We start from the raw sequence: 15,176 nt of genomic DNA on the forward strand, positions 1-15,176 counted from the left end.
AGTATCTTGATATTTTGCTCATTGCGCCCTCTTGTGGCCTCAGGAGACAAGCCAAAAGTTCCTTTAACACTGATTTAATCTTCATAAAAGATATTTGTTTAAATTTTATTTTGTGTTTGACTGTTAAAGCTATGATTATTTGTTGTTTGCCTTAATGAATTGGGTCAATTAAAAAGACAGTAGTTAAATTCAAACCTTTTTTTCAACTGGCCTTTGTTTAAAAAAGGTTATTTTTTTAGCTGTGTCGTCCAGCCCTAGTCTCACCCTACAGCTTTTCTTGTTCAAGAAGCCGTTTCACTCAGATATACGTCACAATGGGGCAGAAAATACTATTGCAACTTTTGTTTCATGTCGACTTATAAAGTAACAGATCATGGCTTTTCAGGCACCCTGCAGCAGAGATGGTGGTGATAGATTTGAGTGGAAGATCGCCATCTGACTTCAGATGTTTCATTGCTTTTTATTCTGCAAGTGTTTTGATATTAAAAGACAGAGCATGTCAAACTTGCTGTTACACAAAGTGATTTTAAGGAGGTCAAAGAGCTATCTGTTAAAATTTTCCTTCATCTTTGTCCACATAATGGTGTAGTTATGATATCTACCAGCAGAGGCTGCCAAAGCTTAAAAACCAAACTCTCATTAAAGGGACAGTTCACCCAAAAATTTCAATTCTGTCATCATTTACTCAACCCTGTATGAGTTTCTTTCTTTGAAGAAAATGGGTTACCAGACAGTTGACGAAGCATTGACTTACATGTAAATTTTCATTTTTGGGTGAACTATCACTTTAAAAGGTTTATGTGTTATGTGTTCCACTGTATATTGTGTTAGGCAACAAGTCATCATGACTTTATGGACAGGATGGACTGAAATTGGTCTGAAAAAAAAATAAAATAATAATAATAATAATACAGACCATTACCTGTAAAATTACACTTTTTTTAACAGTGTAGGTTTAGTCAGAATAAAAATTTACAGATGATGAAACATTTACAGTATTGTGAATAATAATATGAGTTAATAAATAAATGTATAAGATTATGGCACAAAAAAAGTGGGGTATTGCACTTGAAAGGCATATAACTGTTCAAGAGGGAAATAGCCTGTGGGAAGAAACTGTTCCTGTGCCTATAGTGATCTGATGCACCGTCCGGACAGCAACAGTTCAAATATTTTGTGGCCGGGACGAGTGGAGTCTGTGATGATTTTACTTGCCCTCTTCTTCACTCTGGAAGAGTACAGGTCCTGGAGGCTGGGCAGGGGAACACCAATAACCCTCTCTGCAGTCCGGACTGTTGTAGGACTGATATGAATATCGGACTCCTGGTGTCTGATTTGGTGACTCACTGAACAAACCAGATCTATCTATCTAAGGAATTTTCCATATTGGATTTTTACAATTGTTTTACCTGTATTTTCAATTATGCATTGCATTAGGTTGTGGTTTAAGGGTTAACAGAAATTTCCATAGAGTTACTGGATATTGTCCTGGCCAAAAAATTATCATTACTTTTTCTGATTTTATATTTTACCGTGCTGCAAATGCACTTGATTTCATAACCTCAGTGCCACATTTGACAGTCTGTAATACAGCCTCATTCCTGGACAGATTAGGACAATGCATATAAATTGTGCCAGAGTCAATAGAATTTAATGTCAGTTTGCCAAAAAAAATAAATAATAATAATACAAACAGATTTTGAGCAATTAATGTCTTTGGCTTTTTTTCATGATGGAATTAACAGCCCAAATAGTTGCTGATTCGTCAAATCTGTGGATGTTACAGCAGCACTGCAGTAAAGGTCAACAGGTTATCTGTCTGTTACATTTTCTGTGTATGAGCTTGTAATGGGATTTTATACAGTACTTTGCTTTAATTGAGGGAGTTTCAGCCAGACTCATTTCGAAAATAAAAGTAGCACTGAACAATTGACACTAATGTTATTTGTGAATAAATCAATCCTGTATAAAACTGAAACAGAAAGAGATTATACAATTATGAATGGTTTTACTCTTCATGAAAAGAAAAGCAGGAATTCAATATAGCTGCAAGCAGTGACGACGGGACCAAGCCCAGTCAGGGCAACGGTGCACGCCGGGCAATATGCATTTAAAGCCTGGCAAATGTAAAAGAACTATGTCAAAGTCGATTGAATAAGCCACATTCACTGCAGCCAGCTGGTGCTACTATGACTGTGAACCACAACAACCACATCCATGAGATCATTTGAATTTCATGTCATAGGTCAATAAAAAAAGAGTGTGAAGTTCATTTGCAGTGCAAAATTTTAAGTATTTATCCTAATTATTATTTTTTCCTTATTATTAAACTAATTATATACAACTATGTTGTCAGTGCCTTACAAATGAACTGGATCTATACCTTTATTTTGTCATTAAAACTGTTAGAAACAGATCCTAAGGCCAAAGATATTTCTTATTCTGTAATGCAGGCACAACCACACAGCAATGGACGTTCTATAAAACCACATTTTTGATACTTTATTTGAACCAAAATTATTGCCTAATTTTTATTATATATGTAACCTTTTTTTTTAAGTCATTTTAAAGGCTATTGTTTGCTTAGGTCTGTTTTTATTACCACAAAATTATTTTGGTTAATGATAACCCTAAACAAAATAAAGATGAATTTGACTGGAAGCATTATTTATTTGTTTGTTTTTTCAAGATTTCTAGAAATATCGCGATATATCATTATCATGATTTCTTTTGGCCACGATAAGTGGGCATCAGGAGTCCCCCATTGGAGGGATTAATGTCATGTGTATTCTGTGTTTTTGACCAGAGACTCTTATTTAAATTTTATCCATGGACTCTTAGTTTCTATTAGGTTGCTTTGTATCGGTGTTCTCATTCCTGGTGTTTTTGTAGTTTTGATCATGCACAGCTGCTTTCAATCTTGTAATCTTAGTCTCTCTATATACACTGAGGTATTTTCAACTAAAAACAGAAAACAGTTTTTATTTGAGTTTTGGACATTAATTTACCCATCTTCTCCCTCTGGTCATGTGCATTTGTTTTCAAAGAAGCCGGCGAACGGAGCCATGTCCACTGAGGTATGTATGATACACAGAAGGCTAGCATATAAATGTATGTGTGCAGTGCCGTAAAGCAATTCGTTACATCGCGAGACCTGATATCACGCGATTCTTCCTGAATGTTGCAAGGGTTTTTTTCCGCTCACAGGCAATAGGGGGAACCGAGACGGCCACCATTCAATCCGAAAAAAAGTCATATAACCATTCCAATGACTCCGAAGCTGTTCAGTTAAGGTAAATTAAGCTAAAAAAATGCGCATGTATATTATGTATTCAGTCTATAGACCTTATGTGCCAGAGAAACAAGCGCGCAGCCATCTTTAGAATAATGTCTTTTACTTTCCGTTTTTGCGGTCGCTCTGTATATCTCTATGGCTTTGCTGTCGAGGAGTAATTAGCTGGTGAAGTGGATTTACTTATTGTGAAGTTAACGAAAGTTATCTTGAGCATTGTAATGTTTAAAGCAGATGTATTAACAAATGACCGGGAAGATTTTAAAACGAGCCGTTCATTCACAAATACGTAAGATCGCTGTGAAAATACAGACCGGAAGACAAAAGACAACGAGCGCAGCGCTGAAAAGGGGCGGGGCTACATAAGGTCTATAGGCGCATAGTGTTTCTTTACAAAGTGATATCACCATCTACTGGCCTGGCATGAATAATAGTGTTTTTAATCGTTTTCGTGGATCCGTGTGAACAGTTTTACGTTTTTAGTACATCGTTGTCGTGTAAACATACCCTAAATCTTTCAGTTTGTTGTCAGTTCTTGTTTTAATGCAGCCATCTTGTTTTAAGTTGTAGTGGTTTGCTTTTCCTTTGGCTGTAATCTTGTTCTCTTATCTTGTATATCCTTAACATGCTTAATAAAGCTGCAATTAGATCCACGTCTCCTACTCTTTTCCCTGAGGTTTATATAGTATTGTAAGTGCAACTAATTTATTTTTTTACAAAATAAACCATGTTTTGTTATTGAATGAAAGTGTCTGAAATCTCCTAATCTCTGTCTGTTAGCATCACACATGTAAATGCTAGAAAATGTGTGATGATCTGCAGAAAGGAGCATGTGGAGTTTAGATCTTCTTGATTGTTAATCTATGGAGTTAAAGTAATATCATAACCTCCTGTTTAAAAAGCTCACAATACAATACACATGTCCACAAATGTCATTTTGTACCTGTATTTATTTTCATTTAAATATTTGCATTGCAGTAAATAAACAATTCAATTTTAGGTAGCAAATAATGACTGGCAAGGCTTTGGATACACAGCTTTATCACTGTGACAGAGAGGTACACAGAACAGATACATCAATGTAGAGTTTGTCTTCCTAAAGTACATTTCAACATTTGTTCTGTGAGTAGTGCTGTACTATATAGTACGAATAAAATAAAACACACATGTGCACATAACCATTTATATAGGCCTATAGATAAGAGGAGCGCTCCCCCTACAGGTTCCTGCACCAATAATAACATTCAGGAAGTATCAAAGTGCAAACCACAATTCAATGTTCACTTGATAACATCCTGAATGAGACCACAAGGAAAATTAGTAGAGACAGTGAACACCCAGAGTTCACTTCACAGAGATAAAAATACGGCAATACGGCATTTTTAAATTGTGAAATCCAGACAGAATATGCATAACATAATCCTGTGATGTTAAAAAAACATGAAACGGATACATTCCCTTATATCTGAATCATTTGTTAACAGTGCATAGCTTTGAATATATTATTATTAAGGAATTAGTAAATATAGAGAGATAATGAGAGATAGTTCAGTGCTTATATTAGTTATCGATTATGCACATTACAGTGTTGTTATTGTTGTTTTTTCTTCATCATTTTAGTGTTGTGTGTTTTGTCTTTGTATGATCCTGTAAAACAAGCACTGTCGATTTCTTACGGACAGGCCATTTATGATGAACTGGTGAAAACCATCCAGCTGTTTCCAGGGATCTGTGAGGTTCACGTTGAGTCATGCGAACTGGATGTTAGCAATGGAAAGAAACTCTTTAACCCTGTTGGGTGTTCAGTAAAACATTGTAATAACATTTAATTAGAGGTTGTCACCTACTTACAATATGAAGTACATGTTGATCACGCTGTTAACATTGCTAAATGTACTTACAGCTCAAAAAATATGCCAATACACAGAGTGGAAATGATCATTACAATCATCTCTGGTTTTTGGGTTGATCCTTCATTTGTACTGTGCAATTTTTGTGTCTCTGAAAGACAAAACAATTACAAAAGTTCAGTGATAAACACACAAGTGTATCCTTTTATGTTTCTATGGTAGAATGTAATAGGGTGTGAACATTTATGCCAATCATTTGGTTTTACACACCTTTAACCAAAAGCTGGACGGACTTCACCACTGAATCCTGTGTGGTCATGAAGCACTTGTACTTTCCTGCGTCATTGTGTTGAAGATTGATGAGTTTGAGTGAGAAGTTTCCATTCAGATACTCCTCAGGGAAGGTTTCAGTTCTGTTCTTGAATGCTGGATCCTGTGCTTCTACAGAGTCTTTACCCTTACTAATCTCATAAACACTCAGGCTGTTGTGTCTCCAAAGCACACTGATGTCTTCAAGTTTAGGCTGATGTTTTTCAGACAAACACGGTAAAACAGCAGAGCCTCCGATAAAACCCTCAACGGACTCCTGCAGAGACACTGAAAACAGAGAGAGGTTATAAAAAAGAAACGAATATGAATAAGCAGATAAGAAAAGTAGAAATTTGCCTCTGAAATAATTGTTCATTTTAGCACTCACCTTCATTTATTAAAAGAAACACAAGCAGGAAATAAAATAACCCCCGTCTGTAAACACAGAAAAATATTTTAATTACTGACGAAATTAAAGGTGGGATCAGTACTTTTTGAAATATGCTATTAGCCAATGCTGATATTTGAAATCAACCCAAACAAACCAACACAATCTCATGAAAGTGTGTATCTATAGCACGAATGATAATTCTCGTATAATTTATACGCCACAACGAGTTTTAGCGTTCAAATGATACTCACTGCTAACCCCTTGGGTAGGATTAGGGGTGAGGAGGGCGTGCATATTACACGCCATAAAGTGCGTATCATTTGCACGCGAAAACTGCGTACCATATTTACGCTAAAACTCGTTTTGGCGTATAAATGATACGAGATATTATCATTCGTGCTATAGATACGCACTTTCATGAGATCGGGCTCAACAAACACACCCCTTCACACTCCAATCCTAACCGCCCCGCGTCGCTCTCGAACCCCGATCCCCCTGCAAGCGAGACGAGTGCACTAACACTGACGCTAAACACGGCATTCACTAGCAATCGTCAGCGCGACTCACACTAGCTGTCCTCCGTTACGCACACAATCCAGTGCTGCATTCCAGTCCAAAATTGTCATGCCCTTCACTCGCTAACTTCCCTCCGTCTCGTTCACTCGGATGTACGTCACTGCTTTCGTTGCATGAGTGCCCACTACTGGCGGAAACTGCAATGGGCTGAACTGGAACGTCCTAAGCCCTTTAAGAATTTGTTTAATGCAGCATCCACATGTTTAAAGGTGTGTTTGGGTTGTTTTAAATAAAACAAAATAGAATTAATATATCATAGAGTTGTTTGTGGTGGTGATTAGATGAGATCTGTGGTGACATCACAATCGTACTGCATTGTGGGACATATAGGTGCCTGAAGTGAAGTAAACTCGCTCCCTCGGTCAAAATCGAGGGAACGAGGGTCTGTCCATATAAACTTCCCCCAAGTGGAAGTGCTTAGGGAAGTTCGCAAGTGCGTGTCTAAAAGTGGACTGGAACGCAGCCCATGAGTGCATGTCTGTTTATACAGAAGCGCAAGAGAATAATGCTTCAGATGATGAACGAATGGCAAGGAAGCACAAAAAATTAACGTACACTACACAATGGTAATTCCAAACAAGAGTTGTTGTTAGTTGCCAACAGCACAGCAGCTCCAGACACACAATGACACTCAAACCCAGTGTTACTCACGTGTGGAGCGAATCAAAGTAACATCCGTGTCTGTTTTCAGGCCTTCCCGCTTCGCCCTCTCCAGTGCTGGATATCCAGCTTTTCTAATATTAACATGGGTCCTAAAGCTCTTGCCCAGACATAACCCTTTATTTTCCAGTGATTTCTTCAGAGCTTTTCTTTTTTTGTATTGTGTCTCATCTCTATTTCTGCAGTCTTTCTTCAGTTCAAATCTCCCTCTTGCTCATTGTCTCTCGTCCTCCCTCTAATGCTGATTAGCTGACACGTTTGATGTTGGTGTCGGATTTACTAACATCCAAACAGCATATTTCAAAAACTACCAATCCCACCTTTAAATACAGTCTAATTAAAAAAAAAAAAAGCTTTCAAACAGCCACAAAAAAAAATTGAATGTAGAAAAAATTTACCCTTTGAACGGTCAGAGAACTTTCAGAAATACAATTTTCATGACTTATTGGAAACGTAAGCAAAACATTCTTAGAACATATTTCTGTTAGCTGGGTACTCACCACCCACTGGCTTAACGCCAGAGTATTGTCTTTTGAGAAAGTGCACAAAACAATCCATTCCAACTTGGCTATGATGTGCCAAAACACACAGATTACAATCTTTCCATTCACACAGTTAACCACTTCTGATCAGAACAATGAAAACACATCTTAATACCAGGAGTAAACAGGGCCTTAGATAAATGCTTCAGTTTTCCTCTTCCTCCACAGTGGCTATAGTGTTGCAGACAGAACACACTGTACATCCCTGCAATACACTTATACATGTTCTTTCACTGAGTTCTCAACATCTTTACACATGTATGATGTCCAAGTAAACTAAAAGAAAACAGCATTCACAATCCATGTATCCATGTAACAGCTGTTTTGAACATATCATCATATAAGTTGTATCATTATTAATCAAATTATTAGTCATGCTTTTGAAACAAGACACAAAAGCTTCAGTAAGAGCTTGGCTTGTTCTAATTCATCTAAAAAATAAAAGATATTATAAAGTGTGTATGTTTGGCCAGCATTTTATAATTGGCATTCATATTTATGTAATAGGTTAAGTGTAGATTAGTTGGCCTATGTTGAAACAAAATATGTTAGCCTACCTCTTGACATTTCCAGATTTTTGGCAGAATTCCATGCTGGAAACAATGACTTGTTGTTTGTAACAGAATGTAGCCTTATTGACCTTATGTAGCCCCGCCACTTTTCAGCGCTGCACTCGTTGTCTTTTGACTTCCGGTCTGTATTTTCACAGCGATTTTGCGTGTTTATTAATGAACGGCTCGTTTTAAAATCTTCCCGGTCGACTGACATTTGTTAAGACATCTACTTTAAACATTACAGTCCTCATGATAACTTTCGTTAACTTTACATTAAGTAAATCCACTTCAAAAGCTAATTACTCCTGGACAGCAATGCCATAGAAATATACAGAGCGACCGCAAAAACGGAAGTTAAAAGACAATATTCTAAAGATGGCAGCACCCTCGTTTCTCTGGCGCATAAGGTCTAGACTCTCAGAAACATCTTCAACCTCCAAAACCAGTTGCCGTGGACCATTTGGAAGCGGTCATCTTCAGTTCTGTGAAGTAAATCCTGGCACATAAAAAACATCTCACTCATTATTACTCATAATTTCCAATTAAAAGCATCAAATAGGTGTACCGCTCTGAAAATCTTTGCGACTAACCTTTGTTACAATCTTGTCCACCGAGTGATTCTGTGAGAGTGAAAGTAGGTCCGCTTTCCCACAACTCCTCCTTCACATCCAGCGCCAGCCAGAGTCCACTTCCCATAAACTATAAAAAATATTCTTGTTGTGAGGCGACAGCTGCCCTATGCTCTAATCATATAAATATTCACAGCTGCAGATCGTTCATACCACACACTCAGAAACCTAAAGACTTCTACTTGTTCTCCTTTGCCCATATTTGTGTACCACCATCCACCTTATTGCCGTTTTTATTTTTTTCCACTGAAATCTTGAATCCAAATATGATTATTTTTCAACCGTTTCTTGAACTTTATTTCCATTATAAGATTTTTTAGCCCAGTTAATATTCCTTGCCTTGCTAGGCTCTTTTATCAATGATTGTCCAATATCACCCTAGTAACATTCGCAAACAGCATTGCAAAGTTGTGTGTTTGGAACGACAGCTCTCGACCTGTGGTTAGAAGCATAGCTTCTTGTTTGCATGTGGAGTCAATAAATCCTTATCTTTAGCCAAATAAGCAAGCTGACATTCAGGACATTCTGTGTCTTTTATTTAGAATACATACAAATGTCATTATGCCTTGTAGTTTGTCAAGAGATTTAAAGCACTGTTTTTGAAGAGTGCGCATGTGTGAATGTGCTCTAGTACACAAGAACGAGTCTATGATTGAATCTGGAAATAAAGCAGAATAACTGAAAATAATGATAAATAGTCCTCAGATGCCATGTCTGTAATTTATATTTCCCACCGGAGGAACCTTTTCATAGTTCCTAGAACTATTGGCGGATCGAAGTTCACGGTTTTTGGCGTGTTCGCACTGCAGGAACTAGGAACGATTTTAGCTAGGAACTCCTTTTGGAGGAACTAATTTAGCTCCTACTTCGGGTCTAAACCAACACTATAGGAACTATCCGTGACATTAGTATGCGCTGATTGGCCGAACACACATGAAACACCAGCACCCGCCATTTTTTAAAAGGCTGTGTAAACACACAGATTATAGTTAAACTCCAGAAACTAACTCTACGAACATGGAAAACAGTGATAGATGGGCCTCTCAACTTTTACGCTGAGGAGAAAATCCAACGCGACTTTGAGGGGACCAAGCGAAACATGATTATGTATTTCTGCTCAGCTAACAACACTGGACATCAACCACACGGCATACGCTAATATCTTTTCATCACTGTATACTTATGTATAAGATTTCTATCTAATAACATATTAGACAGGACTGTTAGACAGATCATAAACTATGAACACGGAGAATGTGAGCACTGTTTGTTAGCTCAGGCTCTGGCGTTCTCAGCGCCGTCAAAATAAAAGTCACAACAACAAGCGCGGCTTACGTCACTTCAGAGTTCCTACTGGTGGTGCGAATGCAACCAGGAAAACTTTCCTATGAGAACCATTAGTTCTCGGGGAACCATCCTGGTGGCTAGTTCCTAGAACTACTGTAAGTTCCTAGAGCTATCCCATGCGAAAGCCCCTACAGTGTCGGCCCAAATCTGGGCCGGATCTGGGCCAACACTATGTTGCTGTCTGGGTTCTTTTTCTGATGTCTTGTGTCGGATATCATACGATGAAAGGTATGTGAATTTGGATTGGGACCAAACAGTTCTATTCTTTGTATAAATAGGCCTACTTCCTGCTCTAGTTTTATTTAATTCTGTTGCCTTCAAATATTGAAAATGGAAAACGTTAATTTTTTTTTTCTGAATGTTTGTCAGCTCATTATCCATCTTACTATTCTTAACGTTAGAAATCATTAACTTTCTTTCATTACAATATTTGAGAACATCATTACACACATTCTTCCTTATTACAAATGTATCATTTCCCTGTATCATGTTTCCCTAAAGTTGTTTTAGTGCTGTAGGATTTTTTAAATTGTGCCATTGTTGGTCATTTTTTATTTTTTTTGGTCATTTACAATATTGCCACCTGCTGGACTGTTGTGCCTTTTATTTATTTAGAGTGTGCGCTTTGACTTCCTCAGCTTGATGTGGTTAAAAGAACCCTCCTAAAAGCCCTGGGGTCCGGCTTCACCTAAAGCAGTGTGAACCAGACCACATCATGTTGAGGATCCTAAAGCTGCACCTCTGTGAGTTTATTATACATGAAAATCTTTTCAAATGCATTTGACATGTTATAACGAAGAAATTTTAAGTGAAATACTCCTAAATAATTTTCTCCTTGTAGATCTGTTCATATTGTGTCGAGCTGCTGAACCTTTAACTGATCAAGAAACAGATTTGGGTCAAAATGTGACGATAAACTGTGATCTTGATGATGCAAAAGAGGTGACATGGCTGTTGCTGAATCTACCAGATCCTCCGGTTGTGATATTACACTCCTTCTTAAACCCACCAACAGAATTTTACTACAAAAGTACCTTCAGGCAGAAATATTCAGTGAAATTTGCACATCATCTGTTCATAAATAGCATCACCATTGACGAGTTAGGAGTTTATTACTGCATGGACACAGAAACAAGTGTGAAATTCAGCAATGGCACCAGACTACACATAATCTGTAAGTGAATGTATTCTACATAGCCTACTACATGTAAAATTATATATATATATCCTATATCCTATTATATACACTACATTTAATATAGCCTGTTTATATTATGTCAACATTTGAAGTGGATCACTGAGTTTTGAACAATACCCGTTCTTGTCTTATAGGACAACTTTGATGAACTTTTTTGATCCACTTCAAATGTTGACTACTATACATATATTATGTTATTGCAACTAACATTATAATAATACACATTTGCATATTCACAAACATTTGTAGCCTATATATTGACAGGGGTGCGGAAAGATGTTTTAGGTTGGGTGTGATGTTTTTTTTCCGCGCTTGAAATTTTAACACCTTTTCTTTCCAGACCCGACTCAGCCCACAGAATCTACAGTAAACCCACAGTGTCATAATCGCACAGTAGTGGAGCAGCATGATGATGATGATGAGCTGATGTTATGGCAGATTGTTACTGTCATATTTGGTCTGATCAATGCTATTCTAGTCATTGGGTTGATCGGTAAGTTGGTTTTCGAAAATATTAGAATTAAATGTTAAATGTAAAGAAACTCTGTAAATAATGAACATAGGCATAATGTTCTTTTCCAGTAGGCTAGATCTTAATGTGTGATTTATTCATTTATTTTTTAGCATTCTTGATCATGATAAAGTGTTTTTGGAAGCAACAAACGACCTCATGAAATGGACCTACGGCAGTTTCAAGTGTCCAGACGTCCCTGCTTCACGACGTGTGACCCGGTGTCGGGACAACTCTCTACAAATATAAATATCACTATCACGGACGTTTCCCTTTATCTCTCAATATCCTCCTATTTACCGTAATTTACCGAGAAGTAAAGCTGTTTCTTTACCATTGCAAGTGGGCTTGCTGTTACTCATTATTCGCCTGTGTTAAGCAGCCACAACAACACTCGCCTTTTACTTTCAAAAGAGTTTCCGCCCCTCCTCTGCACGGAAAGTAGGCCTATATGCTACTGCTTTCTAGGTGACTACGAGTAATATATTTTAATAACGACCATAAATTATCAAATGCTTAACATATCGAGTAAACGCTCTCTATTTTCGACTTGGAATTGCCAGGCCATTAAGCTTCCACTAACGTCATCATAATAAAATCGCTTGAATATTACATGGCTTTGCGTTTTGTTTCAGGTTTCATCATGAATATTTTGTTGAAATAAATTGAACACAAGACTTAAAAGTCATCTGCTGTAAAATTCACTCTTAAAAATCACTCTTATCATTTTTTTATAGTTTTAGAACAACATCTATGTAACAATATCTGAACTGTTTCATATTGTGGTTAACTATGCTGGATTTTCACAAATGTTTTGTTTTTTTGTGGCCACAGATGTTTTACTGTTGCTGGGTTAGAAATCACAGGCTTTTACAGAACAGTGCAACAATATTTGTTTCAGAGAAGTCACACAAAATCTCTGATTTGCCACATATAATACCTGCGACTAACATTGCTTTGGAGTAGCTTGTCATGAAGTATTGAGGCAAGCTCAGTGCATTGTTCCGCTGGCTTTGCACTATGCAAATATCAAACCACAAACTTTCATCTTTATCAAGGCAGGATGTCAACACTCAAGACTCGCAGGTGTGTTTAATTGTTTGCGCTTTTATAGTCTCTGTGTTTTCTCATCATCCTATCAAGTCGATTTAAGGGTAAACATTGTCAGAGACCATATAGTCTGACCACATTCAGACCTCTTTGACCAATGAGAAATGTTTTGTGCAACCCTTTTACTTTTTAACCCTCTGGGCTTCTTCATAATTGGGTCACACTTAGCTTCCTCCCGCCCGAAAACGGGCGAAGCCTTAAAATTGTACTTAACTTTGTCCTAGGATAACCATTCAAATATTGTTTTGTTCTATAATGTTTTCTGATTATTATATAGAATTTTTAGAATTTTTTATGATACTTTGCATTAATTATGTAATTTTTATGAGCTATTTTTTCCATTAGAATTCATATATATATTTTTATTTTATTTATTTTATTTTATTTTTCAATAAATGCAACATTTCACATCAAATTAGAGTGCAGGCCTAAAAAAAAATATATTTCAAGTGAGAAGAGCGCCACCTAGTGGCTTCAAAATTTATTAATTTGTGTCATGTCCTATAACCGCCCATAGGCGGCCTATAGCTTTTTTATTTATTTATTTGATTTATTCCCATTCGGAAAGAAAACAATTTATTACTAATCAACCACTGAATGGAACAACACAAATTATATATCATTTTAAAGCTTAGAATCTCAGCTTTTTAATGCATCTAATTAAATGTATTAATTCCTAACGAGTGCTGAGTAATCCCTCTAAAACCAAGTGTACCGCCAGCAGGCGCCACCTAGCTGCGAAAATATTTATTACCATATTTTTCAAAAATCTTGCCTTGATAAACACAAAGTTGATGTCATTTGAAAGCTTAGAGTCTGAACTTTACAGTGACTGTATCCACTTTGAAAAACTCTTAAGTATTGCTGAGTTATTTGCTGATACATAGAATTTCTCTTTTTTTCATAATCTATAAAATAATGTACTGCAATGTGTCAAAAACATCATACAGCTCATGAAACATTCTCAGATAATTGAAAATGGCACTTCATTTTTTACAGCATATTATTACAATTAAAATGAGCCCAAAATTAACATAATCTATTGCTTTTATGACAAGATATTCTTCATGGAGAAAAAATTGCCCATGAGGGGGTGTGAAAGACTGTACAAAAAGGCTGTCTCTTTTCAAAATGCTGTAATTTTTGATTCCTTTATCCAAAAAATATTATTTTTTTATCCAGATGCAGCTAACATGTAGGGGGACTTCACTAAAAAAGAATTTTCCTCCTACCTTATTTCCTTCCTGAGTTATTCCATGACAAATATGAAAGATATGCAAAATCATAATAAAAATTATATATATATATTGTCTTTTATCCACCGTTTCTTGGCGGGACAATGTCCAAATGTAATGTAATTTATATTTTCAAAAAATTTAATAAGAGTTCTTTCAAACGATACCTACCTTTTGACTCTCCTTGCTATAGTTTTGGAGTTATTATGATTATATCATTTTTATATAGTTTGGGCCAAAATTTGCTGTTTCAGTCTTACCAGTTCATTTCTCTGTGTGTGTGTGTGTGTTTGTGTGTGTGGGTGTGTGTGTGTGGGGGGGAGGGTGTCTTTTTTGCACTCTTGATGTTCTAGAGTGTCACCCCTTCATTGCTGTACACTTTTTTTCAGCACAGTGGCTGATCTGTAGCTTTTACCACCAAAAGTTTCTCTGAGTTTTCCTATTTTTCCGTATTTCCCATTCATTTCCTATGTCGCCCGTTTTCGGGCGGGAGGAAGCTAAGTGTGACTTTTTTTTTTACGACCCTTTAACATATCAGAATCATCTCCTTGATTTTTTTGTGTGTTCATATAGGTAATAAAAGAAAAGTCACCAAGTTTCACCCCCATCCGATGAAGCAAAAAAATTAAACAATTCGAAACGTTCAAGTTTTCGCCCGTTTTCGGGCGAAGAAGCCCAGAGGGTTAAAAACTCTATACTCTTTCAAATTTCATTTAGAGCAAACAGTAGGTTAATATTTTCCTAGAATGCATTGCATTGAAAATCTACAGTAACATACTGTAAACAGCTTATACAATAGGAAACTGTTAATAATTATGTGAAAATGACAAAATCTACAATAACTGTACTCAGATTCTACAGTAGGGAATTGTTGAGAATACATTTTACATTTACATTTATGCATTTGGCAGACGCTTTTTATCCAAAGCAACTTACATTGCATTTCAAGGTACACATTTGCATTCTTATATT

At 36.6% G+C, this 15,176-nt stretch overlaps 2 protein-coding genes across 3 annotated transcripts; one reads left to right on the plus strand and one right to left on the minus strand.

The window, feature by feature from the left end:
- Positions 1–4,224: 4,224 nt before the first annotated feature.
- Positions 4,225–8,895, minus strand: LOC308701426 (CD276 antigen homolog). Of its 2 annotated transcripts, XM_081383709.1 has the most exons (6): positions 8,765–8,895; positions 8,178–8,670; positions 5,840–5,886; positions 5,413–5,739; positions 5,194–5,293; positions 4,225–5,083 (listed from the first exon to the last, which is right to left on the minus strand). In XM_081383709.1, the coding sequence occupies exons 2-6, from the start codon at positions 8,210–8,212 to the stop codon at positions 5,041–5,043; spliced, it is 552 nt and encodes a 183-aa protein (XP_081239835.1). In that variant the 5' UTR covers positions 8,213–8,670; positions 8,765–8,895; the 3' UTR covers positions 4,225–5,040. The 2 variants fall into 2 exon arrangements, with proteins under 2 accessions (XP_081239835.1, XP_081239834.1); XM_081383708.1 differs by lacking the exons at positions 8,178–8,670; positions 8,765–8,895 and adding an exon at positions 6,410–6,602.
- A 1,936-nt stretch (positions 8,896–10,831) lies between these two features.
- LOC308701488 (uncharacterized protein) lies at positions 10,832–12,546 on the plus strand. The gene is made up of 4 exons (XM_081383807.1): positions 10,832–10,893; positions 10,992–11,324; positions 11,689–11,841; positions 11,973–12,546. The coding sequence occupies exons 1-4, from the start codon at positions 10,866–10,868 to the stop codon at positions 12,020–12,022; spliced, it is 564 nt and encodes a 187-aa protein (XP_081239933.1). The 5' UTR covers positions 10,832–10,865; the 3' UTR covers positions 12,023–12,546.
- Positions 12,547–15,176: the final 2,630 nt, after the last annotated feature.

The sequence above is a fragment of the Scardinius erythrophthalmus genome (genome assembly GCF_964197995.2).
Source record: "Scardinius erythrophthalmus genome assembly, chromosome: 14".
In the NCBI taxonomy this organism is placed as follows: Eukaryota; Metazoa; Chordata; class Actinopteri; order Cypriniformes; family Leuciscidae; genus Scardinius; species Scardinius erythrophthalmus.

Excerpts from the sequence above, each read along its gene's own strand:
- LOC308701426 (XM_081383708.1), bottom strand. The coding sequence starts at position 6,468 with ATGACAATTTTGGACTGGAATGCAGCACTGGATTGTGTGCGTAACGGA. Across the intron at positions 5,887-6,409 it reads CGTAACGGAGGACAGCTAGT|ACGGGGGTTATTTTATTTCC; the intron begins GTGAGTCGCGCT and ends CTGTGTTTACAG. Across the intron at positions 5,294-5,412 it reads CGTCCAGCTTTTGGTTAAAG|AGACACAAAAATTGCACAGT; the intron begins GTGTGTAAAACC and ends TTTGTCTTTCAG.
- LOC308701488 (XM_081383807.1), top strand. The coding sequence starts at position 10,866 with ATGTTGAGGATCCTAAAGCTGCACCTCT. Across the intron at positions 10,894-10,991 it reads GATCCTAAAGCTGCACCTCT|ATCTGTTCATATTGTGTCGA; the intron begins GTGAGTTTATTA and ends TTCTCCTTGTAG. Across the intron at positions 11,325-11,688 it reads CACCAGACTACACATAATCT|ACCCGACTCAGCCCACAGAA; the intron begins GTAAGTGAATGT and ends TTTTCTTTCCAG.